Here is a 26,440-nt window from a genome sequence, read left to right as displayed (position 1 = left end):
ATTTTGATTCCTCCTCCTCCCCCCATCCGTCTCCTCCCTCCTTGCCTGTCGCGTCTCGGTGGTCGGGGGCCCCTTGGACCCTCATTGTTGGTCTCCACAGTAACCTTTGTTGGATTATCCAAGCCTGGACTGCATTAGCAGCACAATACCGAGCCTCTGCTGGGTTTCACGTCTTCTCCTCCTTCCCCCTCTCTCTCATCTCAGCTCTATTCCCTTTCCTCATATATGAATACCTTTCTCTTCATTGCAAGGAGCTGCTTTTACTCTGCTTTTTGAGCTATTTTAAGCCTGACTTTACTTTAAGAATTTCCACACTGGGTGGATATGGTGGAATAACCCCCGGTATAGCTGCTGAAGAAGCTGAAGCTTCATATTCAGTCATTCTAGGTGGAGGAGAGGCAGACAGTGTTTGCTTATAACCCCCCCAAATGACAGTGATCAAGGGTGTGTGTGTGTGTGTGTGTGTGTGTGTGTGTGTGTGTGTGGACAGCCTCCGTCTCAGACAGCGACTGAGACAAGGAGGGGAGGGGAGTCCATGACAAAGAAACGAGTCAGCAAACTGTCAAAAGATTGATCACACAGTGCTGCAAGAAATCAGGCCAACCAAACACACACACACACACACACAGGCGCTCCGCTGCCCGGCTGTGAAGGCATTTAACACACACACATGCACACACACTCACACAGAGTAAAAGTAAATATTGACGGACCTAACAGGAGCTGCAGTGCAGAATGTCTTATCTCTCTCTCCAGTGGGGGATTGTGGGAAAACGGGACAAAGGGAGTGATTGTTTTGGGGGGGGGGGGGGGGCAGACTCAGCATACTGAGGTAAAATGAAGCCAAAGTCGGGGGTGAGACAAGGACGGGGACAAAGGGGCGACACCTGTTTAGTTCACCAACAGGTTGCAGTTTTTAGCTTGAGCGGCCTGTAGGGGGAGCTGTAACCACAGACAGGCTGAGCTCAGTCTCATCTGGTGCTTTTCACACACTCACACAAATGATAGAGGTTTTTATTTGGTCATTATCTGCAGGTTTTGGAGGGGGGGGGGGTTGAAAATAACAACAAACCCAACCATAAAAAAAAGCAAATTATCGCTAAAAAAAAAAAAGTCCCAAAGATGAACAAACTCCAAAATAAACACAAAACAAAAACAGACATGAAGTGGGGAAAAGTAACGACGGAGCAACATGGAGAGAACAGGATGGTGTGACTGTGCACATGCTGCGCCCTGACTGATGTTTGTGATGTCACAGTGACCAGGCTCCATTCATCGGTGTCGTGTTTCACCGTGTCCATTAAACTGCGGTCAGATTAGTCTGATTCTTTTCCCCGGTTTAATTAACCATAAATTATTCATCACCAATCAGAAACACTCGGTTATGTTATTTTATATGAATTACAATGTATCAGTTTCTTTCTAAAACTAGAAAAGTGAAGTAATATTGTTCCTGGACAATTAAAAAGATTTCTTTTCTTATTAGTTTACTATATTTCTCATAGGTTTTCTCATAAATTTGCAATTTCTTGCTAATAAATTTGTTTTTTTCCTTATTATTGTTTTTCTTTTATCTCTTATTTTTCCAGCATTTTTTCTCACACATTTAGAAATGTCTTGTATTAAATTTACAATTTTCTTCTTGTAAATTGGCAAATTTTTCTTTTCTAATTTGCCTTTTTTTCTCTTAAATTAATATTGAAGCATGTTACCAGGAACAAAAGTCTGAAACAATCTTTCAGCTCCAGGAGAAAGTTGAACCTCGAGGAGTGACGAGCAGAGATGGGTAACGCGTTACTGTAATCCGATTACTTTTTTCAAGTAACGAGTAAAGTAAGGGATTACTATTGCAAAAACGGTAATTAGATTACCGTTACTTTCCCGTAGGAACGCTGCGTTACTGCGTTACTAAAACCGTGATTTTTTTTGCGAGAATGTCTCATGACAGTGACGTAAGCGAGTGCGACGTTCGTGACAACAGCTGTGTGCAGATCAACAATGGATCATATATCGAGTGCAGAGAGAGTATGAGCGTGCAGCGTTTAAAGCGTGGAAGTACTGACCTTACTTTGAGTTTGATTCCATAAAAAGTGACAAAAACATTAGTGTCCGTTGTGCGTGGGAAGAAAACTTCTTTTTACAGCAAAAAAACCCTAAACTTCCAAACAAGCACCGAGTAGCTACGACGTAATGGGAAACTCACAGAGAAACTCGCGGATTCTTCCACTGACCGCTGCACACCTGCACCAGGGTAAACCTCCGCCTACCCCACTCCTGCTTTACAGGTGAAAATAGAGCAACAGGACCGCTAGTCTTTGACTTTATTTATTTTCTGCTGTGTTTTACTTGCATCTATTTGAAAGACTGAGTGTAAACACAAAAAAAAAATATTTTATGTGCTGGAATGTGCAGAAAATAGGTTTAAATGATAAACTAATTTCTTCCAGTCAGAGAATGTTGCAGATAATTAAATTTTTGCTTGATGCATAAAGTTAAAAGATTAAAACTAATAAAACAAGTTTTAAAAAGAGACTTTTCCATTTGATTACATTTTGTATGATGATTATGCAGAAAAAGTAGAATTGGGCTGAAAGATCTATCACTTTATCACCTATTCAGGTTGTAAATCGTGTTTTTAAAAGTAACTAAGTAACTAAGTAATTAATTACTTTTGAAAATAAGTAATCAGTAAAGTAACAGGATTACTTTTTAGGGAAGTAATCAGTAATTAGTTACTGGTTACTTTTTTAAAGTAACTTGACCAACACTGGTGTCGAGTGAGCCGAGACAGCCGGACCAAACATGTCTGCGTTATACATTTACACCACTTACAGAGTTAAACTTGGGGCAGCTCATTCACATAACTTCATCATGAATATTTCTGAACCTCTGATCGAGCCTGTCATTATTCATTCAGCACATGCCCCTCCTTCTCCCAGCATGCATTTAAAATGTCGCACAACCCGTCCAGCACTTTCTGTCACATCTATTTTTTTTAAAGCAGAGGAAGCCTGCTCGGGTGTGTGTGTCTGTAAGTGAGTGTGTTATTGTCTGCAGTCTAAATCAGTCCAGCTGATGACCATCTGGGCCCGAGGGGAGCGGGAGGAGCAGCGGCGGAGGGACGGAGGGATGGAGGTGAAACAAAGCCGAGGGAGGGTGTGATCTGGTGGGAAGCAGGCGGAGGGGAGGAGGGCGGTTTGAGGTCGTGGGGGGTCAAGAGACTCGTCTCATTCATTCCCTTTCCCCCCCCCCCAGGCGCACACTCGTTTTTTTCTTTTTGAAAAGTCTCTTTCTTTGCTGCTCGTATTTCCATCGGCGCTCACGGGCTTCCTGCGTCTGCCCGATTACTTCCTCCTCTCCCAGGAGAGTGGACTTAGATGGAGATGTAGATAATATTAGTTCTGTTTTTATTCATAATTATGATGTACCTGTTGTTGGGCTGACACCAACACAGAGACGTGATGAGCTCTTCAACACGCAGCATTTTAGAGAGTTTTCCAGGACACACAGCTCTCTGAGAGGTGTCTGCAGAAAGAAGAGGTTTTCCTTTGAATTACAGTTCAGTGAAATTCCCTTTAAAGGTCATATTTAAGGGAGAAGTGTGACCCTTCAAGATAAAGCTGAGATTTTTCCTTCAGGAACCAGAAGTCATGGATGTACTTTGATGCAGGAGTATGGAATAAAGGCAGTCAGCACATCAGTGGGGCAGCTGGAAAGTGTGTTAAGTTGAAGTCCACGAGGCTTATCCAGGATCAGACTGTCACTCTGTCCTCCTGCTAACACAGCAGCTTATTAAATATTAATAGATCCTGTGAGAAGCAGCCAGCGATTAGCGCCCGCGTGTGTGTGTGTGAGATCGCTGCCGTCGTTGTCACTCGCCGACTTGATCCGGTGCAGATCCAACATGGTGTCGGTGTTTCCCCTGTGTCGTCAGCGAGCGCGCTGCTACTCGCGTGTTGTCATAAATAAATCTTTAAGAGCTTAAACGACTTTGAGTGCACGCGACAGCAGAGCGCTCATTTGACACGCTGAGCTCGTTAACGCAGATGGAAACATGACGAGATTACGACGCGATAGTCGTCCTGCTACACGCAGCAGGATTATTGTTAAAATAGACCTTTGATGCACTGATGGATTCTGCTGGAGGAGGATGAGGGATGGGCATTGTGAGGATTTATCAGTACCAGTATAACTCGACACTGGTTCTTGTTGCATATTGAAATAACGTAACTGAATAAAATGGGTCGGATGTCTGATCCAGCTCATTGCATCACCGTTGATTATGCTGTCCGCGTTCTTATGAGACGCCGGGAAGCTCGCCGGTGATATTTTACTCATCTCAGCCTCATAATCAGCAGGTATGACACATTTTTGCACGCTTGCCTCTGAACACCACCACACTCTGCACTGGATAAATCCAGCCTGTGAAAATACGATCCTGCGTGTAAAAATGGCTGTAATTCATAAACAGTAAATGCGAGACTTTTGTTAAACTCTTTGAGTTAAAGCTCAAAGTTTGGACTTTGAAAACATCTTGATTGTTTGATTTAAAATCTTCTGTGTTGATTATTTTTGTTGGCACATTGTCCAAAAGTTTATGGGCTGTCAGAGCTGACGGCTGCAGCCTCGGGCTGTAATGACGTGTACAGGAATGTGCGTGCACTACGTGCCTCATACCGCCTTAAATAAGTTAATACATGAAGTGAGTGGAGGGCTGACTGCACGCTAAGCAGGATTGATCCGTTTATCGTTAAGGCAAAGAGTCTGTTTGTGTCAGTGCGTTATCCTGCTTTAAAAAACAACAGCCGTCTGTTTTAAGCTTGAGAAAGTTAAACCCGTCCTAAAGCTTTTTAAAAGTCAAATCAAAGTCTCGGGGATTTTCCTTTGATGGTCGACCAAAAGCCCTCCGGTGGGCACCAAATTATTCATATTGTGAGGGACCAAGCAGCCAAAGCAAAGAGGACACAGGCAAAAAAAAAAGTATCTTCAAAAAGGGTTTTCTTTATTTTAACCCTCAAAAAGTCCAAAATTAACAAAATTCAAAAACATACTTAGCAGGTCCATAAAAGAGGTCAACTGAATATAACTCTACAAAAAGGAATTTCCAGAAACTTAAACAAAACAAAGTGAGACACAACTTAACTCACAAACTGACCTAATTACAGAGACACATGAGGGTAGCTTTTATAATGATTTGGCCAAACCATTTACACACAATAGGGGGGGGGAAACAAAAATATACTAATATTAACTAAGCACAGAATAACCTAACTAAACCTAAAACACCCCTGCTCCTGGTAAGCCCATGGTTGGTCCTGCTGAGCAGGCATTTTGTTCCCAGAGTCCTCAGCCACACCTTTTGCCCAGACAGGAAACAGCCACCGCCCAAACCAGGTAACTCAAAGAAAGAGAAACATAATTAATATAACAAAACATTTTAGAAAAACCACACAATGTTACTATGTGCGCGCCTCATAATACCAGTTTTAGGTTTAACCAAATGATTAATGAATTATATTAATAAAAAAAACTGCAAAGCAAACTAATAAAGTGAAAAATGGACTAATTTACCCCTGTGTGGCTGATGCCATCACACATATGCGGGGGAAACGATAAATCTCGTCTGGTACTTCTTACAAAACAAAATTTCTTTGTATCAAAATCAGTAGGAAAAAATTAAAACTTGAGCTGTTTGAGTGAATATTGGTATCATTTTAAAAAAAACGGTGACTCTGTAATACTTTAATCAACAACAGATTAGAACAAAATCGTCATAGTCGGGTTTTTATTCATCCATTTTTATTCCCGTGCTTCTATTTCAAACTAAATGTGGTTTGTAGAAATTAAAATTTGTTGTGTAGAAACTAGGGCTGCCACGATTAGTCGACTAGTCACGATTACCTCGACTATTAAAATTGTTGACGACTAATTTAATAGTCGACGCGTCGTTTGAAGCTTTGTAAGATCACAAAAGACGCAGGAATAAGTAGTAGGATTTAAGAGTGTAATAACGGACTGAAACAGAAGATGGCAGCACTGCATGTACAAGGATGCCAGCTGCCGTTAAACCCCGAAGAAGAAGGAGAAGCTGTGTCCCAGAATTCATAGCGCAGCCCAGCCCAGTTTCCAACAATGGCGGCAGCTAGTTAGTTTTAATATTACTCTTATTATTCTTTCTGGGTCACAAAATAAACGTTTAACATATTTTCAGGCGAGAATGTAGCTGTGTAAACCTCAAATATCTGCTCAGTTTATCAAGACACCACATATTTTCAAAAGCGCTCCGACGTTTTCGGAGACGTCTGTTAGCCACTAGCTCGATAGCTAGCCGGGGGCTAGGCTCGCTAGAGCCGTGAGAACACCGGACTGCTACTCAGATTAAACATATATAAGTCACTTAGATAACTTAAAAATGTTATTGTTTGGCTTTTTTTTTAGTATTTTATTTGTTCCCGAGTAAATCGGTTTGGCTGAGATTAAAGTTATAGTTTTTACACAGCTGAATAAACGTCAAGCAGACAGCTGATTATCAGAAGTGTGAGATGCTCAAGAATATACTCCGGAGTCCTGTTATATTTTAAATATAAAGCAACAGACGGCTGAGTATATTAAACTTCACTGAAACAACCTGCAGATTTCATTAAAATTTAATAAACTCTCATCTTGTCTTTATTATTAGTTAGCACATACCTTAAACACTTAAAGCTGTAAGCTAATGATAGTTATATAAGAGCAGATGCTGCTGGTGCAATAAGCTGTACGTTTTACGTCCAATGGATGATGATCTGATTAGTCGACTAATCGCAAAAATAATCGGTGACTAGTCGACTATCAAAATAATCGTTTGCGGCAGCCCTAGTAGAAACACTGAAAAATCAAAGTGTGTGTCTAATAAATCTGCTCCTCTCTGTCTGTTAGCCTCAGCTCACTGACACAAACACAGTGTGCGGTTTGCAAGTGGAAAATGCAAATGACCATAAAAACACAGAAACTGTATTTCCCGCTAGGCGAAGCGGATCCACGTGTTTGCAGTAGGAGAAACAACACGACTGCTCACAAACAGCTTTGGTTATAAACTGAAATCGTGTGTGAGAGCTGAAGGCAGAAAGTGTGTTCACTGTTGTGTTGTTTGTGTTTGGAGGTTCTTGGTATTCGAGTGCGTTTGTTTACTCTTCTTCTCCTCACACCTTCTGTTTATCTGATTATAAGCGTGAACAAACACCTCTCGCACACTTCCTGATGCACACAGATTGCAGTGAGTCACTCGCTCGTGCGTGGTCATGCGTCGCTGAGTGAGGTAGGTGAAAGCTGCTTAGTGGCCTGTTAAAGCTTAACCAGCAACAGGAAACAACAGATCATCGCTGCCGTCTCTCGGGCCTGTCACGCGTTCCCTGTTTGCATTTGTGTCGTGGCGGGGGGAGCTGAGCCGGCCCCTTTGATAGCTCAGTTGGTAGAGCGGAGGACTGTAGAGGCTGATTGCAGCGATCCTTAGGTCGCTGGTTCGAATCCGGCTCGAAGGAGGTGCTCTGTTTTCTGTCCTGTTGAGGACAGTGCTGGGACACAGCGCTGGATTTTGAGTGTTTGCTCGGTGTGTGTAAAACATGGAAGTCACTACTGGTTTGTTATTCGGCGTTCCAGATACCTCAGAACTCGGATGTCGGAAGCACGTTCAAGGAAAAGTGTTATTTAGAGAGTCAAAAATACACAACAGTGAGAGTACAGAATGAAAGCTTACTGTTCAGCGCTGCCATCGTGGAGCATCTGCTCCAACTGTCTGAGTTGATGGCGCGTTCCGCCAAAAACTTAAGGAACGCATCGTTAAGCCCAGTCTATCAGCTGTGTGGTCATCAAGCTGGAAAAACAGAAGACAGACGGATGATGGATGGCTTAGAATGAAACACAACTAATGAAAGCAACATAAAAAATGACGTTATTCTTTATTTTACTCGTCTTTTATGTCATCAGAAGAGTGAAAGAAGTCAGTGTGGTAGAACGTGACCTAAGCTGCTAAAGAATGACAGGAGACAGATGCTGTCCATTTATTCACCGTTTTATGACCAAACAATATTTACAAAAAAATAAATAAGAAACTCAGTTCAAATAAACATAACTTAACTTAAATCAGGTCAAACTGCACACAGCTACACTGACCTGGTCATCCCCCCCTCCACTCAGCCCTGGACTAATCCATTAGGTAGGTAAGGCAACATTTCTATACTCAAACCTGTACAGCTACTCTTTCCTAGCAATCAAATCCGTTTCTCTATAAACACTCTAAAATCATTTATCAAATAACACTCGGTCTCTTCTTGTGACCTTGTGACCCCTTCCTGATTAACCAGGAAGCTACAAATACAGGAAGTGAAAGTGCATTTCCTCCACAGAGGTGGGTCAGGTGAGTTCAAACTAAACCAGTTAACAGTTGAAATAAACAACATGTTAACTTACCAAACTTGTCAGGATTGATTTAAATCAGGATGTTATGTTACGTAATCTGTAAAAGTGCAAAACATAAACAAACCCGGGAGAGTAAACAAACCCTCCTGACCCAGTATGAACCTTCCAGATTCTTCAGGTCATCTGGATCCGGTCTTTTATCAGTTCCCAGAGTCAGAACCAGACACGGAGAAGCTGCATTCAGCTTTTATGCTCCTTATATCTGGAACAAACTCCCAGAAAGCCTCAGATCAGCTGAAACACTCAGTTTATTTAAATCCAGGTTGAAGACTCACCTGTTCTCAGCTGCATTTGAATAAAGCACCAAATCCGCACTTAAGCTTAAATTTCAAAACTTACATTTTTAACTACTGATTTTATCTGTTTTGATTTTATATACTGGTTTGTTTGTTTGTTTGTTAATTAGTTTGTTTGTTTGTTTTAATCAATTTTAAATCATGCTTTTTATTTGTTTTTGTTTCTAATGTCTCTGTAAAGCACTTTGAATCACCTTGTTGTTGAATTGTGCTATACAAATAAACTTGCCTTGCCTACATGTTTGCCTATTACAGAGTACATATGCGATGTGGCTAAATCAAAACAATGTTAACTAAGAATATGGACAAATGGTGTTCTCACTCACTTTGTCACTCAGTCAGATCCAAATGAATCAGTGAAAACAGAAAAGGAGATACGAGAGTTACAGATTTCAAAATGGGCTGTGGTGGTTTTAAATCTGGTGATTTAATGTTAAAACAAGCTTGTTGAGTGATCTGCAGTGTGTAAATATCAGAATAATAAAAGTAATAGTCTGTTAAAATAATAAGACTTCCTGGACAGTCTGTAGTATTTTCAGTTTTCACCTGACCTGAGGCTTCAGTGTGAAACAAAAACAGAAAAAACATCGATTATTAGAACAAAATTCACTGGTGTGAGTCAGTCAGTGTGTGTTTTTGCAAGGTGGTGATGACGATGGGCTTTGTGACGAGGCAGGTAATCCCAGCAAGCAGCTGTGTGACGTCCATCTCTTTGAGCTCAGTGAGCAGATGGAAACTCCGAGGATTAGCTCTCATAAACACACACACACACACGACAGCCCGGCAGTCCTGCACACGCTCCTCCAAACAAAACGGTGCACAGAGGAAGAAGACGCGTACGTGACACATCGAGGAGATAAAAATAACGAGTGAATTTCTTCTTTATTTGGTTCCATTTTTGTCTCTCTGCGAGTTTACCGGTGTGAAAATGACAGTCATCAGTTTTTCTTAGTGAGTATTGAGGTTTTGCGTGTGATCTGAGCGCCTGTGAGGAAACACATCGGACTAAACGGTTTGTCTTCTTCTCCTGCAGCGTGCCCACCGTCCCGGTGAAGAACCTCAACGGATCCAGTCCTGTTCACCCTGCACTGGCCGGTAAGAATTATCCAAGACATTCAAATATCTCAATTAGGGATGGGTTCTGACATAAACGGTAGTAACCAGACTGAAAAGCAGCACACATTTCGGTGCTTTTTTTTTCCTGAGATGTGATACACTTTAGATTCTAGCCAATCATTTTACCTTTCCGAGGATAGTAGGCGGGTCCAGGTACGTACGTTCTTTTAGAGCAGAGCTACAGATTAAAAATGCCCAAGACGAAGCGGTCAAAAGTCTGGCTGTACTTCACAGCAAAAGATGCAAACTCAGCAGCTGCAACAAGTGCTTTAAGCTGATACTGTGATACTGTCAAAGGAGGTAACACCTCAAATCTGATGAAACACCTGGCGACGCATAGCGTTTTGTTAAAAGCAGAAAAATTCACCGTATTTGATATCTTGCTGCGAGACCTCACACCGAGCACATCTACTGCGGGTGTGGTGGTGACGGATGATGATGCAGCAGCAGCCGTTCTTCTCTGCGTGAGTAGCTTCATGTTGTTCGTGTGTAATTTATGTTGAGTAGGCTAACCACGTTATTACATTAATGCATGTAAGGTGAACTAGCAAACACCATCGTAGCTACATGCGGTTGTCTTCTTGTTTGATGGCAGATACTCCCTTCACCCTGGCCAAAAAGGCTAAAATGACCAAAGAAAAAGTGGAAAACAGTTAAACATGAGAGGTTTTTGGACAAAGTTTGTGTTTTTTCCATTGTTTAAGCACTGCTTCCAGCCAAGAGTGATACCATATATGCCCCATAGCTGCAGAAAAGGCTAACATTGTTATCTTTTTACAAAAAAACAGTTAAACATGAGAGGTTTTTGGACAAAGTTTGTGTTTTTTCCATTGTTTAAGCTGCTTCCAGCCAAGAGTGATACCATATATGCCCCATAGCTGCAGAAAAGGCTAACATTGTTATCTTTTTACAAAAAAACAGCTGAACATGAGAGGTTTTTGGACAAAGTTTGTGTTCTCCATTCTTTAAGCACCGGCACCATTTCAAAAGTACCGGTTTGGCACCGGTATCGGATAAAACCTGAACGATACCCATCCCTAATCTCAATACAGGTACAAGAGGGAAACCGAATAACTGGCCGTTTATTGCGATTGCGATATAAACGGGATGGATCCCACGACTTTTAACGGTCAATTCTGCTGTTACAGTAACATCATTAGCACATAAGTAGGTCAGGATCTGATGGCAGGTGTCCTTCTGTACAGTCTGCCGGTCACCTTTTCAGAATTCCTGTGCTGCACCACCAGATTTTTCTGGCTGACTATCTAATTTTTATAAATATTTGACTATGTCTCTTCCTCTCCTCACCCCAACCGGTCGCAGCAGATGGCCCCGCCCCTCCCTGAGCCTGGTTCTTCCTGTTAAAAGGGAGTTTTTCCTTCCCACTGTTGCCAAAGTGCTTGCTCATAGGGGGTCATATGATTGTTGGGTTTTTCTCTGTATGTAATGTTGCAGGGTCTACCTTACAATCTAAAAGCACCTTGAGGCGACTGTTGTGATTTGGCGCTGTATAAATAAAATTGAATTGAATATAAACAAATTTAGCGTTAGTAAGAATGCAGAAACCGCAGCGCTCTCCTCACCAGACTGTTTCTTTCGGTTGTTTCAGGGATCACGGGAATCCTGATGAGTGCCGCCGCTCTGCCCGTGTGTTTGACCAGGCCTCCGAAGCTCGTGCTTCACCCTCCGCCTGTTAGCAAGAGCGACATCAAGCCGGTGCCCGGCTTCGGCCACTGCTGCAGGAAGACCACCAAGAAACAGGCTCGCAAAGGTACGCGTGGCGATCTCTTCCTTTTTGTCCTCTCAGCTTTCACAGTTGTAGAGATGTTGAACCATCAGCCGCAGGTTTCATCCCGCCATCTCCCGTCCTTCTCTCTGTGCGCAGGTAAAACTCCAGAGGAGGTGGTGAAGAAGTACCTGCAAAAAGTAAAAAGTCCACCAGAGGAGGTGAGACCTCAGTTTTTTATCATGAAATTCCATACCACGTGCAGGGATAAAGGGGAATGAGCCTTTCCTCTTGTTTGAATATTTCCCAGGACTGCACCATCTGCATGGAGCCACTGGGGGGCCCGTCTGGATACAAGGGTCCAGGGGTGGGGCCTGTGTCCAGGGCGGAGTCAGTTGGACGGCTGGCACAGTGCGGGCACCAGTACCACTTCCAGTGTCTGGTGGCCATGTATAATAACGGCAACAAGGACGGCAGGTTAGAACCAGACCACGCCCCTCCTCATCGTCCTCTCAGGTTTGAGGAAAGTCCTTCGTTTAATGGATCTGCTTCCTGCTCTCTTCAGTCTCCAGTGTCCCACCTGTAAAACCATCTACGGCGTGAAGACTGGAAACCAGCCGGCAGGGAAGATGGAATACCATGTCATCCCACACTCTTTACCGGGCCACCCCGACTGCAAAACCATACGCATCATCTACAACATCCCACCAGGCATTCAGGTACCTCCAACACTTCAAACACCTGGACCAGCGGCCCTGTTTGGCCCTCACAGGTGGCGTTTGACACCCTCTAACGTTGCTCCTCTCCTTTCAGGGACCAGAGCACCCGAATCCAGGGAAGCCCTTCACTGCCAGAGGCTTTCCCCGACACTGCTACCTCCCAGACAGCGAGAAAGGACGCAAGGTAACCACCAAGAGACGTCCATTGGTCCCGCTGTCAGATTTGTTTAGTGTTAGATGGTTTCGGTTTGGGTCGCCCAGTTTTGGAGATGTCAGCTCCCGAGGTACCACCTCTCAGTCTGGGTGACCCCTTTGTCGTCCTGCTAAATGCTCAAGCTAATCGGGGACTTCCCATGATGCACTGGTCATTTCAATTGGTTAGTTTGGTATCTTCCTCCCCACTTTACCAAGGTCTTGTCACTGTGGGGGTTCTTATTGGTTTTCTCGCTCTAATACCTCTCAGTGTACAGTGCATATAACCAGTCTGCAGTCAGCGTGGAAAGGTTGGGCTGAATCTCTAATTATTTTTCCGCCTCTCCTCAGGTACTCAGACTGCTCCTGGTAGCGTGGGACCGCAGGTTGATCTTCTCAGTCGGTACTTCAAGCACTACAGGAGAGTCGGACACCGTCATCTGGAACGAGGTAACTTCAGACCTAAGAGTGAATCGGATTGGTCGTTAGTTTGCGACGTAAAGACTGACACGTTCTCCCGTCGCTTCCCTTCGTTTTAAGGTCCATCATAAGACGGAGTTCGGCTCCAACCTGACGGGCCACGGCTTCCCCGACCCCGGACACCTCGACAACGTCCTGGAAGAGCTGCGAGCTCAGGGCATCACGGAGGACGACGCACTGATGGAGAAGTGAGAGGGCAACGCGAGAGGAGGAGACGGAGGGTGGAAGGGAGGATTGCGAGGAAGAGGAGGCGGCTGAACCATGAAAATAATAGGAGGAGGAGGAGGAGACAGAATCTCTCTGCCAGCAGTTAGCAGGGGGCGCAGGGGCGATTTGGGGTAACGGGGGATGCTGAATTTGTTTAGTCGCATCAACCGCAGCGAGTGGAAGTTTGAAGAAGCAGCAGCTCTAGAAAGTAGAGTGACGAGGAGGAAGAGGTGGATTTAGGTACTAAACGACAGCGGTCAGAGTGAATCGGTACTAATAATAAAAATAAGTTTACTTTACTGGGAAAGAGTCAAAAAAAGAAGGAAAAAAGTTAGAGCAGTTCAATAAAAACTGGGAGAGGAAGGACAAAGAGAGGAAGACTACGGAGCAGCTCGGGGCTGTAAGGACAGAGGGAGGAGGGGCAGCAGGAAGAACGAGGGATGGTGCACGGACGTAGCGTAGGATAGGAGTAGAGTAACTAACTTTTCGGAGAGGAGGAGAGGCTGAGTGCTGCCTTTGTTCAAACCACCTGCTCGCCTGCGGTTGAAGTGCAGTGCTGCGGCGCCCCCTGGCGGGTTTTCTTTTGAACTACATGTCAGTCTGCAGGCTGAGTTATCCACTTTATTTCCTCATTGTTACTATAGTCCTCCTCATTTACAGTTATTCCATATTTTACCTCTTAACCTGATGGTTTTACACGAGTTCAGCTCTGTGTGATCATGTGTGAAATGACTAAAGACCAAACCGACCCCCGCTCACCTGCCGGGCGCCTTCGGAGTCTTACTATCGAGCCACTGTGGTACGAGTTAACCTTAGACACAGGTACCATTTTCTTTATTTCATTCTTTTGTTCCTGACAGATCAGAGTTTCACTGGATGCAGTTTTTCTCTCTATGAAGCATTTCATTAGAGCTGTGATGAACGTCTCGGGTAGCGGTTAAAGAGGAGGGAGACACGAGCGTGAGGATGGGATCAGATTGGGCAGGAGGTCTGAAGGTCAGGAGACAAAAAAGGGCTGTTGCACGCTTTTTTAAAAAGAACAATATCAAATTTATGGTGTTGTAGGGCTTCGTTATCACTGGGCTTCTCACACTAGAACTGTTTGCAGCTGAGCATGAAGCAGACGGGTGAGAATTAGCACCTTCAAAAACAGGCTAATCTGAGGGTGAAAGGTTAATCTGTAGATCTGCCGGTCAAACGATGTTCCTGTGGCCCTGAGCTGCAGGTAGGGACCGAAGGGATAAGATTGAGGGCACAAGGAGCAGAAATGAGACTCCTCCACAAAGGTATCTGAGGAGCTCGTCATGCAGAAGGAGCTCAGCTGAGATGTTTTAGGCAGGTCCACAAAGGAAGAGGCCCTGGACGCGCTCGAGAGCCTCTGAGCTGGTTCTAACGCTGTGGTGTTGGAGGAGGCTGCTGATAGAAAACAGATGGAATCTCCTCATCTCTGAAACATCTGCATTTATAGTCGCCAGTCGAATCTGATTAAAAACTGCTTCAAAGGTTTGACCACTTAAAAGCTTTTTAGCCCGCAAACATTAAACATAAACATCTCTGGCTCCTCCCATGAGAACAGAAACCACACTAGGTCTTCATCTTTGCTGCGCCCGCCCACCACCACACAGCTTAAACTGACTTCTGATTGGCTCTTTTGGGGGGGGGTTCAAACGCTGTGAGATGGGCCGGAATAAATGGCATTCTGGGAAACTGTAGAAAAACATCGCAAATTTCATGATTAAAAATTTTCTTCTTCTTCGGGAAATGTTCTCGATAGCTGTCAAATAAACAGCTAGTGAAATGTTTTCCTGAGTATTAGCACAACCATCCAGTTTAGGGCGGCCTCCTGAAAACATCACCGTCATCCGACACGACCACCGGCTTCTTCTACAGCCATGGACGTTTGTGCTGGCCTTTAGCCACACCCACACCGTTATCGTTTGAAAACCAATCGTAAATCCTTAACGGACCAATCGGCACACATTAGCAGCAGGATTGATTCATTTGAGTATATCTCTTCCTAGGATTCGTTTAAGAAAGCGTGCTCCCACCCTGTCTCGCCACTTGTCTCCACGACTGAAAACATTTTGCCCAGTCTCTGAGTTGGGTCTCTAAATGACCTCTTATCTCGACGTCTGTGTACTGTGTATGCCACAAACATTCTCCCGTTTTAAGCTTTTAATTTGGTGAATACGACAATGGTACTTCCTTCACTTCTTTATTACATTTTTTAATGGTATTTAGGTACACCTTTGCTTTTTAATAGCATATTTCTTGACACTATTATAGATTAAATTGCCTTCTTTTCATTTTTTTGTACATTTACGTTGTGTTGATTATGCTCCTTTTTTTTTTGTTTTGATTTTTTTTATGTCATAACGTGTTTACAAAGACAGTATTATCAAATATAATGTCTTTTTTCCTCCCCCCTGTCAGTGTACAGAAGCTGATTTGCATCATCTTTTCTTTTGGAAAAGGAATTTGATGGTAGACTTTTATCTGAGTGTGACATGTAATGAATTTGAATAGAGAGTCAGACAACTTGTACACTTGCTGTTCTGTGAGGTTTCTACATATCAGCTGTCCTGCTGCTGTTCTGCAGACATTTGAAGGTTTCGCAGCAGATATTTGTAGATGGGATCGTCCAGCCTTCGTTCAGCAGCAAATAAAATATCTGAAAATGTTATTAAAAAAATCACAACTTCCTCTTGTGTTGATGCAGTTTCAGCTCTTTGGCTCAAACACTGCACAGCGACTGAGGAGAATGCTGATTTTTGTATGATCAATTAGGTCTTAAATTGTCTTTTTATTAATAAAAGAATGCTTTGAAACAAACAAAGTTTCAGTTCTGTTTGTCTTGACTGGCTCATCTGGCTGATCCGGACCTGAAGTGTGCAGTGTCTGAGGCCGTTTGAACACTTTGAAATGTAGGTTTTTCTTTTTATCCATGAAGGTGGGAGGTTTGATGCTGGGTGTTAGTATGGGATAGGGAGAAAGGGACGGGAGAGCGTCACAGATATGACAAGGAAAGTGTAAGTATTTCCAGAGTAACTGCTGAAGTGTGAATGATTACTGCAAGAGAAAAATAAAGAAAGACTGAAATTTCATTATTGTGTTGGTCAGATCTTTAGTGGCTGCAATGAGAGACTAGAAAAACAGATCCCAGTGGGTATTTTGATCAAAACCGCTGTAACGCTGCTCGGTCGATATCCCCCTTCGGTAGCTCAGTTGGTAGAGCGGAGGACTGTAGAGGTTGATCACAGTGATCCTTAGGTCGCTGGTTCGAATCCGGCTCGAAGGAGAGGTTTCTTTTCACAAACACTTTGGCTAAGATCTCTGTATGTGTATAACGCGGACTTACTAAATGAAACACGATTTTTTTTGCACGTAACCGTTTTGGCGTATATCTCACGTGACCTAACAGGTGTGTCCACGTGAAATTGAATCGCTTGAGTAAAACATGAATTATGCTCAAATAAAACACGTGTTCCCTGACCGGGAATCGAACCCGGGCCGCGGCGGTGAGAGCGCCGAATCCTAACCACTAGACCACCAGGGAGTGATACACGTCAACCCTGAGTATGATAATAAAAAGTCTGCTAAAGGTGATCTTAGCCAATGATATAACTTGTTGTTCTTTAGCCTGGTTCTGCTGACATTTCTTTCTGTTAAAAGGGAGTTCTTCCTTGCCACTGTCACCAAAGTGGCATGAAAACCGTGTGTGTCCACTGGGGGACAATGAGTTAAATAGGAGAATTATGTCTGGCTGGAGTGAAGACCAGCTTCTTTTAAGGTCTGCTTGCATCTCAGACTTGGTAGCTTGGTACATAATGGAGTGCTAATTGGAAGTCCATCCATTCTGCAGTTTGTGTGAAGGCCTGTTCTCCCAGTGCCAGTGTAAAACTGATTTGATTTGAACAGAGCTTAAATATGTTTTTCAACCCCGTCAGTTTCATGGGGATAACCTGCACTTATAAAGTTACACATGCTGAAAAATGGTGTGAGTTTATGAACTGTGAGCGATTTTATCTCGGAACCCTGTGTCATAAATAATCAACAATTTCTAGATTTTAATGATAAAATTAAAAAATAATGAAAAAAACACGCCACCGGTTATTTTTTAGTACTTCCGGGGTGACTGTCATGGCGGCGCCCATAACGCTCTAGCGAAAGGAACCTAAACACGTTCAGGAAATGATAAAGCGCTGTGGAGCGAAGCAGCCATGAAGTTCAAAGATCTGCTGAAGTGGAACGCCAGAGTATCCGCCGTGTACGCGATTGGTATTTGGAGCATGATCGGCTCGTACGCTTACCTGAAATACACAGGTCGCTGCGAGGTCGCGCCAGGTGAGCGACGTGAACTGTGAAATTCACACATGCGCAAACAATATTCTCAAACTGAAGTACGCCGAATTATTTAACAGCCTCTTTTTGATTAGTGTCATCGGGTATGCTGGCAGATGTTACTCATTTAATGTGAAGAAACTGAAGGAATATTAAAATGAGATGAATCTAAGAGGAGCTCTGAGACGTGCCCCTTTCTTCCTGCAAATGCATGCAATAAGTTACACTGGAGGCTGCGTATCCAGCTTACATACACTGGATACGCAGCTTACATCGCGTTCTGCTGGTTGGTGAGAGAGGAAGGAACAAAACAGAGGTTACTGACCTGCAGCTGTGGCGTGTAAAGAAACAGATTCTCTCTCTAGTCTGAAATAACAAATTTAATTTATTTTCAATATCAGCTGATCCAGTTTGTTTCCACAGTGCTACCCTTTATTGCTGACACATACATTCATAGAAGTAACTGATAATGAATGTTTATGATTGCCCTCCTCTTACTCAGTGAAAAAAGAAGAAGTGGAAGAGCCGCAGGAACCAAACCAGGAGGTCTACAAGACGGCACACACCAAAACTGTCATCATCTATAAGAAAGACTTTGTCCCGTACACCACAAGGATCTATAATCTCATCTCATCCTTCAGCGGCGATCGAGGGGCTGGAGACGACAACAAATGAACCTCTCCAGTTAATATTCATGTCTTTCTGTGAGGACATTATAATTTTTGCTGCGCATCCACCTGTCCTGCTCTGATGGCCTCAGCCAGCTTTTAGTATCAAACTGTAAACAGTATTCAGTACTGTTCTGTAATTCAGATGCTCATGGTGTGTAAATAAACCCCCAAAATGCAGAAATCTGTTTCAGTAGAAAGATTAAAGGTTCATCTGTGATTCATGTTGTAGGTTGGAACAGGATTTGGGGCCTAGTGATGTTTAATCCTCAGTGTGACAGAGGTTGTTTACTTTTTACCTTATGTTTGACGAGTGATGTCAACAGTTGTGAAGTCACCACCAGCTGACCAATCAGTTCTCTGGAAAATAAAACCACGACTCCAAGAAGATCCTTCAGACCACAGAGCTCAGATTTCAGATTATAATAAGATGTAAAGTTTTTCAACAGCATTTAAAGTCTTGGTCTTTCCATGATAAGCATCAATAAGAAATACGCACTGGAGCCTTGGTCTACACCACAGGCCAACAAGGCCGTGATGGAAGACTCAAATAAGACTTGAACCAGTGCCACAAACACTACAGTTCTGAAGATGTGAACTGAACATCCTGTGGTCCCTCATCAAATCCAGCAGTGAAGTGAAATAATACAGTTACAGAGTCATTAGTATCAGTAACATGTGAAAGGTCATGAAAACGCCGTGTGTCCTGGAATCAGAACAGACTGGAAAACTCACCAATACTGCAGCTGCTGCAAAAGATCGGTGCAGATCCATCTAAACTTTGATGGATGTGTCAGGACAATATTTATTTACTTAACGAGAGGATGCACGGTTGCACGTTTAAAGACAGACCTGATTGTGCTGAGGATGATTCAGCTCTTCTGCATTGTTTTCTCACAGACTGTAGGTCCTGTTCAATCTTTAAACCCAGTAGGATGTAAAAATTCTATTACGATCGGCATTAAAGTACAAGAACTGTGCATATTAAAATCCCAAAGAATAAGTATGTACTATATATTTAAGCACACATTCCGTTTAAATATCAGAAAATTCCTGTATTAAATTCCTATTAGATTTAAGTGGATGAGCAGGCCACACCTCCTCTGCATCTTAACCTGGGGAGAGATAATAATCCCACATTTATGAGTGAAAGCTCGGAGAATGCACGGGTCTCATTAGCCAGCCAGGTTTCAGTCACATGTGGAGGGGCTGTGACCAAGACAGTCTTTGACCACCCGGGATACCGAGTGACCAAAAACAAAGAGGGAAGAGAAAATCCACAGATGCACGTGAACTGTGACCGAACTGTGTAGTGAGCAGCACAGAGCCCACCACCTCTTCCCTTACTGGAGTCTTTGTTGTAATGCTTGCTGTGCATCGCTGTATGAGCGAACCAGTGTCTGCGAGATTAAAGAAATCTTAAAATCGAAGGATTCTCAGGAGAATTCTGGATGCCTCAGTGTACGCTTTAACTACGAACTGAACATTGTTTTTGTTTTGTTTTTTCTTTTGACTGCAGTCATGTGGTCTGATAATCGTTAGTTTGAGCATGTTGAATTTGAGTAGAACTGTCCTCTGACTTCTGTGGAATCACTCAGTGGTGACTCTCTGTACACGTATAGTGTGGGTGTCCAAGCAGAGGAATCCTGTGTAGGTCATGGTAATCTAAGGAGCTTGCAAAGAAAAGCACCACTCCCCAGGGACTCTCCACCGACTGGTCTTAGAACTGAAGAAGCCTCTCGGATGAGAGGTGAAACGTCTTCACGCAACTCAAAGAAGTCCAGTCCCAGTTCTATTCATGCTCCTTAGATGTGTCAACTATCAGGGATTTATTTGAACAGAAATGAAACTGAACTGTAAATAAAAATCTGAAATAAAACAAAAGTAATCTGAGAGGAAATGTATCCAGATTACATGACTTTGGGATGTAGACATGAGTGGGAGTCACAGGGAAATAGAAGAGTAACGAGAGACCAACAACTGGGACAAAATACAGGAGAGAGAAGACAGAAGTTATTGACCTACAGTGGTGGCGTATAAAGAACCGGGGAATCTCTCTCAAGTCTGCAAAGTCTACAACAGGGGTGTAAAACATAAGGCACAGGGGCCAGAAGCGGCCCAGCAAAGACTCCAGTCTGGACCACTGGATGGGTTTGGAAAATGTGAAGGAGTGCACAGAATTGATATTTTACAGCTCCCCCCCCCCCCCCCCCCCCCCGCATTTTATTTGTTTTTGATGTTTGCACTGGTCTCATTAGCCAGCAAGGTCTCAGTCACCTCCGCTCCATGTGTGACTGAGACAGTTTTCGGCCACCTGGGATACCGAGTGGTTGAAAACAAAAAGGGAAGAGAAACTCCACAGATGCACGTGAAATGTGACTGAACTGTTTAGCGAGCAGGTTACGTTGTTCTCACTGTTTATTAAGATGAATGAAGTCTGTCTAAAGCAGTAATGTTGATTTTGAATCAATACAAGCCATCTGTTTTAAGGCCGCCTTCATGAGAGCTGAAGGCAGATCCGGCACTTCTCTTACCTGCTGGTGTCGCTGGTATCTGCTGTACATGAGGCTGGGAGTGCGGGTGGAGGTGAAACAAGTCACCAACTGTCCAGGAAAACATAGACGAGTCAGGGACTGAAGATACAAGACAAGGCATCTGATTGATCAGCTTTATGGGAGAAGGAGAAGATCCAGAAAGTGACTGGTGGCATTTAAACTGTTATAAATGATTTGTTGGTCTATATATATATATAAAAGATGGACATGGCGATCTGTTTTTGGCAAAGTGAATTCTTATATCCTTTATTTACACAGGAAGAAGTGTCATAGACTTTAAAAATGTTATTTTTAGGAGAGATCTGCCCAAGAGGGTAGCACAAATTGGGACAAACATCACATCACAGTAATATAAAGATATTTTAAGCGTCCAAAAATGAACTCTATTGATTACAATGAATGTACAATAAGACAAGTCCTGCGAGCTGCAGGTCATTTCTTTATTCTGTTTAATAAATCATAATAACTATAGTCTATTTGCCCATGTTAGCAAAGGTATGAGGCATAAAAATAAACAGAAACATCGAAAACTGCTTTTTGGCACAACACTGGAGAGGAGGACACCTGGTGGTAGATCCGAGGGCTCCACAGGTGAGGTGGAGTTGAAGTTGCTGCCCTCTGTGGGCTGTTCCTGGGCTGCAGGTCAAGAGGAGTAAAGACCATCTGCCTCCATTCGTTTTTTTATTTAGCCGACGCACCCGCTGGTCTGTACACGTCATTTCCTCAAGCTGTTTACCCCCTCAGGTGTGGGTGGAGCTAAACAGCTCACACAGGAAGTGTGTCCACTCAAACGCTGATGCGCTTTCAGTTCGCGGCATCTGTGCAGCTGATCGGAGACGGCTTTGTTTGTGTCTGCAACCAAATATTAATCGTATTTCTTCGGGAGTTTCCGCCTAGCTTTGGTGAGTCGAGCTGAAAACTCTTAATGCAAACATGAAAATTCAGTTTAGGAAGTTTCAGGGGAGAAGGGGATGTTTCATGAAAGGTTCCAGGTGTTTGCGCTTCTGTTCCGAGGCTCTGCGTGCAAAGCGCCACGTGATTCACGCAGCAGTAAACTGCTTTGTGATCTTAAACAGGAGCGTTTTAAAAGTTTCATTTCAGCCTGTTTGTTTTGCTCCCTCCCCTTTGGCCAACCTCCAGAAATACTTTGTCCCCCTCCATGAGCGCACGGATAAACTACGCGATCAAATATTTAAAACTTTATACCCCCGAAAACAAAGACTTCTCTGAGGAATCTAAAACAATGCGATGTTTTCAGTTTTGTATATGTGTGGAAAGTACCCAAAACAAAAATGGAAACCTTAGAATCAGTTTCTGAGTCACGTGTCTGATGCTTTATGTTGTTTACATGCTAAAGTAGAAAAAACACCAATTTTGTCCTGTTGTTAAAAGACTATTTTTAAAATGTGTTAATATTGAACCCACAAATGCATCAAAGGTGGACGAATAGCAAACCTGAACAACACCTGCCAGAAACTAAGGTAAAACAGTCCACCGTGGAATTTATCCATGACTTAAACTTATAGGATAGAAGAATCCTTTAATTGTCCCGCAAGGGGAAATTTGGTTGTAACAGCAGCCAGAAAGACAAATATACAAACAAACAGGACACAGAACAGAAACTATTTTTCTTACATATTTACATTAAGGACAATGGTTACTATAAACAGAGTACTGTACAGTTATTAAATTAAATAAAAATAACTACAGATGAGAGGCAAACCAGGTTGTAGTGTGTGAAGTTATAATGGTGAAACAGCGCTGAGATGCTAATGTTGCACAGGAGAGGGAACAAACAGAGAGTTCAGAGCAGGACAATACAAGAGCTCTGCTTCAGCTCACAGGACGTTAGGGTTGGGGGAAAAAATGGATACTGTGTAGTATGGTGATATTTTGTTTGCTAATAATGTATCGATACAGGGACAGCAGAAATCGATATTTTGTTACAAAAAGGTTTGTGGACTGGAACATGCTCTGACTTCAGAGCAAGAATCCTGACATTCCTTCACTGTCCAAATGTGTTTAACTTTTTTTTTGGCAGCAATAAACATGTTTTGTTTTATTTTAATTAAGTTTAAAACTTTTTTATTTAATGTAAAATTATATTTTGTTTTAATTTACTTTCAAATTCTTCAGTTGCTGAAGGGGCTGCATAGTTTTCATAAACTGCATAGTTCAGAATAGCTATAATTGTACCAGATGGTTGATTCAGTTAAGTTGGACTAGACTGTAATACAAACCGTTCAGTTTGTCAACAATCAAACTGAAATGAGAGAAAGACTGAGTGTGAGACTTTGATATTAGAGAAAATGAATATTGATAAAGTTTACCTTTATGTACAGAATCTGAATATCGCAAAATATTTTTAAAGATTGCAATAATATCGTATCGTGCGTTAAGTATTGTGATAATATCGTATCGTGGGATGTATGGTGAGTCCCACCTCTACAGGATGTGTTATTCTGCACTGGGTAACCAGCGTCTTTCCTTTCTTTCTCAGTGTCCAAACATGGCTGCCGCCTGTCTGCTGACTGAAGATCAGTTTCTGTGCGCCATCTGTCTGGATGTGTTCACCGATCCGGTCAGCACGCCGTGTGGACACAACTTCTGCAAAAACTGCATCACTGAACCCGCTGACGCCGACGTCCCGTTGCAGTGTCCCCTCTGCATGAAGATGTTCTACCCAAAGCCCGAGCTGCAGGTCAACACTCTGATCTCTGAGATGGTCGATACCTTCAGACGGGCAGAGCAACGGCCAGCCAGACAGGAAGAAGTTCTCCTTGCGTTAGGCTTAAAACCACTGGCGCTGCTTCTCTGTGTGGTGTTTCTTTCATTACTTTTGGACTGCATGAAATTCAATCATCCTCTGGAAGAAACGAGTAAAGGAGAGAAAGGGGTGAAGATGGAGGCTGAAATCCAGCAGATGATCGAGGAGATGCGACTGAAGATTGAGGAGCTCAAACGCTCAGTGGAGCTCGGTAAAGAGGACGCAGATAGAGAGATGGCGGATGGCGCTCGGGTCTTTGCTGCTCTGAAGGAGTATGTCGAGAAAGGTGAGGCCAAGCTCATGGAGACCATCACAGAGAAGCAGAGACAAACAGAGCTGCAGGCTGAAGGCTTCATCAGAAAGATGGAGCAGGACATCCGTGAGCTGAAGAAGAGGAAGACGGAGGCGGAGCTGCTCTCTGTGCTTCAGCTGGAGGAAACTGCAGAGAGGAAGGAGAAACTACCCAAGATGCTCGCCATGGCCAAGCTGAGGAGGGTCCAGAGCTACGCGGTGGACGTGACACTCGATCCAGACACAGCAAATGTTTACCTTGTCCTGTCTGACGATGAGAAACAAGTACATGATACCAATGTGGAGAACAATCTTCCCTACAACTCACAGAGATTTTTTTACAGTGCTGCTGTTTTAGGAAAACAGAGTTTCTCTACAGGCAGGTTTTATTTTGAGGTTCAGGTTGAAGGAAAGAGCGAGTGGACTTTGGGAGTGGCCAGAGAGTCGATCAACATGAGGGAAGACACCACACCGAGACCTGCAGACGGTTTCTGGACTGTAGGCCTGAGTGAAGGAAATAAATACGAAGCTGGCCCTGATGTCGCTCTCTCGTTGCAGTCTGCTCCTCAGAAGGTGGGGGTGTTTGTGGATTATGAGGATGGCCTGGTCTCCTTTTATGACGTTGATACTGCAGCTCACATCTACTCCTTTACTGGCTGCTCCTTCACTGAGAAACTCTACCCATACTTCAGTCCTGGACTGGAAGATGATGGTTGGAACTCTGCACCTCTGATCATCACCCCCGTCGATTAAAGAGGGCTCATTCTGTGTTTACTTTCATCAACAACAGGCGATTCTGATATTTACCTTCAATTGGCAGACTTTGGTTACTTATACTAAACCTCACCAGCAAGATCCCAGGACCTCCATCACTCAGAGTTGCTGACCCTCGTAACGCCACGTTCATGTTGAACGTCACCCTCCTCACCTCGACTACACACTTGATTAGCACAAACTAGGGCTGGGCGATATGACCCAAAATTCATATCTCGATATTTTTTTAGCTGGGTGGCGATATAAGATATATATCTCGATATTTTTTTAAAGCCATAAGTTAAGAACAAAAAGAGAGTTCTTAGTCACACTGTGTCCCAGATGTCACACAGGCATTTTTATTTACATACAGCATAGATTTACATGAAGAAATTACTCAAAAATAAATTATGAGCATTTATTAAATAATAATGCTCCATAAATAAAAGAAAACAATGTTGTTTTTGTGCATAACAAAAAGCTCACAATTGTGCAGTCAAAATGTAAACTAACAGACGCTGAGCATAATAACAAAGACAGATTTCACAGCTGCTCTGTTCCCAACTTCTACTGCGTGACTGACAGCCTTGAGTTTGAAATCCTCTTTGTCTCTTAACAGGTGCCATTTATGGCCCTTATACACACACACAATATGGTAATATTACGTTGGAGCACAGTAGTATCACTCTGCGAGGTTCCAGACTACGGTAGCCGTAATGCTCCGACAATCCATCAAGCGCTGCAGCTCTGTAGCTTACCAGAGTCGTACTAAAACATTTTTGACAGATTGCTGAGCGCTGTGTACCACCTAAAATTGGTTCGCGGTCAGTAAGCACAACCAGACTTCATACATAAGGCGCGCTGTCAACTTTTGAGAAAATGAAAGGATTTTAGGCCGTGCAGCCCCTGTGGGCTGCATGTCGTTAGCATGGTTAGCTCGTTAGCGCGGTTAGCTCGCTAACACGTTGACGCAGTCCAGCCCCACAACTCGCTAACGGAGATTTGCCATGTCCATCTTGTCGCTGCCTGCAGGTGAAGCGGAGGAGGGGGGAGTTGTGTTCAGTGAAGGAGAAGCGAGGCAGAGTAACGTTGCGTAGGGACGAAAGAGAGGCAAACGTGTGGCTCCACAAGTATAATTATAACGTAACATAGACTATATCGATATAAAGGATATTGTCACATCTTAAATGTCGTATGAAAATATATCGATATTTTTTTAAAAACTCGATATATCGCCCAGCCCTAGCACAAACACAATCTGAGACGAGGCATGACCCTGCCTGAGTGCAGATCAACCAGGACCATGCCTTGGTCCAGGATCATCCAATAACACGATGATGTGCATGCTATTAGAATTCCCAGCAGTCATGTGCCCACTGAGCTTCACTGGATGAAAGGATGAATTTAGTACATTTACTCTTAATGTACTTGTACTTTCTTTGAGTAATCCTCTGTATTTTGGGTGGAAATAATGTATTATATGTACACAATAAACAAAAAAGAAAAAGAAGTTTGACTTTGTGGTCTTTCATCATGGTCTCCTCACCGTGTAGTCATCTCTGTTTGGGTTACTGTCAGAAATCAGTGTTAGGTCATTTAGCATCCACATGTCAAAAACACTGGGGGTAAAACTTTAAAATGTTGTAAACTAAACTTCATCAATTTATTTTAAAGTTTTTATTTGGGGTTTTAAAATGAAACCTGCTCATGTATTCTGCTGTATTATTATTATTATTGATAAATCAAAACGGCAGCATAAGAAGGAATTAAAGTAATATCCAAGTGCAACATTAAGTTAATCCCATACAGCTGATCCAATAAAGGAATTCTTTACTTTAGGCCCTTTAAGACTTTAAAACTTTTGTTCTGGCT

The 26,440-nt window shown here is 43.1% G+C and overlaps 3 protein-coding genes and 3 non-coding genes across 7 annotated transcripts in view; 5 read left to right on the top strand and 1 right to left on the bottom strand.

Annotated features, from left to right (window-relative positions):
• LOC102798272 (E3 ubiquitin-protein ligase DTX4-like) overlaps positions 1-16,029 on the top strand; it is a 48,077-nt gene extending 32,048 nt beyond the window's left edge. For both annotated transcript variants that reach the window (XM_087842201.1, XM_087842202.1), the window contains exons 5-12: positions 9,787-9,848; positions 11,479-11,640; positions 11,755-11,816; positions 11,906-12,072; positions 12,161-12,314; positions 12,409-12,498; positions 12,858-12,956; positions 13,047-16,029. In XM_087842201.1, coding sequence (XP_087698327.1) covers positions 9,787-9,848; positions 11,479-11,640; positions 11,755-11,816; positions 11,906-12,072; positions 12,161-12,314; positions 12,409-12,498; positions 12,858-12,956; positions 13,047-13,178 — 928 coding nt within the window. In that variant the 3' untranslated portion in view covers positions 13,179-16,029. The remainder of the gene's footprint in view (positions 1-9,786; positions 9,849-11,478; positions 11,641-11,754; positions 11,817-11,905; positions 12,073-12,160; positions 12,315-12,408; positions 12,499-12,857; positions 12,957-13,046) is intronic.
• On the top strand, positions 7,433-7,520 carry trnay-gua (transfer RNA tyrosine (anticodon GUA)). Its single transcript is given in 2 exon segments — positions 7,433-7,469; positions 7,485-7,520. It is a non-coding gene; the product is annotated as a tRNA-Tyr (tRNA).
• Positions 16,030-16,403: 374 nt separating the features above from the next.
• trnay-gua (transfer RNA tyrosine (anticodon GUA)) lies at positions 16,404-16,491 on the top strand. Its single transcript is given in 2 exon segments — positions 16,404-16,440; positions 16,456-16,491. It is a non-coding gene; the product is annotated as a tRNA-Tyr (tRNA).
• A 186-nt stretch (positions 16,492-16,677) lies between these two features.
• Positions 16,678-16,749, bottom strand: trnae-cuc (transfer RNA glutamic acid (anticodon CUC)). The gene has a single exon. It is a non-coding gene; the product is annotated as a tRNA-Glu (tRNA).
• Positions 16,750-17,326: 577 nt separating this feature from the next.
• On the top strand, positions 17,327-19,090 carry smim26 (small integral membrane protein 26). Its single transcript, XM_087842640.1, has 2 exons — positions 17,327-17,537; positions 18,037-19,090. Exons 1-2 carry the CDS (start codon positions 17,414-17,416, stop codon positions 18,207-18,209), a joined length of 297 nt encoding a protein of 98 aa, XP_087698766.1. The 5' UTR covers positions 17,327-17,413; the 3' UTR covers positions 18,210-19,090.
• A 2,464-nt stretch (positions 19,091-21,554) lies between these two features.
• Positions 21,555-24,691, top strand: LOC102799022 (E3 ubiquitin-protein ligase TRIM21-like). Its single transcript, XM_087842639.1, has 2 exons — positions 21,555-21,659; positions 23,258-24,691. The coding sequence occupies exon 2, from the start codon at positions 23,267-23,269 to the stop codon at positions 24,566-24,568; it is 1,302 nt and encodes a 433-aa protein (XP_087698765.1). The 5' UTR covers positions 21,555-21,659; positions 23,258-23,266; the 3' UTR covers positions 24,569-24,691.
• The last annotated feature ends 1,749 nt before the right edge of the window (positions 24,692-26,440 follow it).

This window comes from Neolamprologus brichardi, chromosome 6 (genome assembly GCF_056152115.1).
Source record: "Neolamprologus brichardi isolate AB-2024 chromosome 6, ASM5615211v1, whole genome shotgun sequence".
NCBI classification, from domain to species: Eukaryota; Metazoa; Chordata; class Actinopteri; order Cichliformes; family Cichlidae; genus Neolamprologus; species Neolamprologus brichardi.
This window is presented reverse-complemented; position numbering and strand designations above follow the sequence as displayed.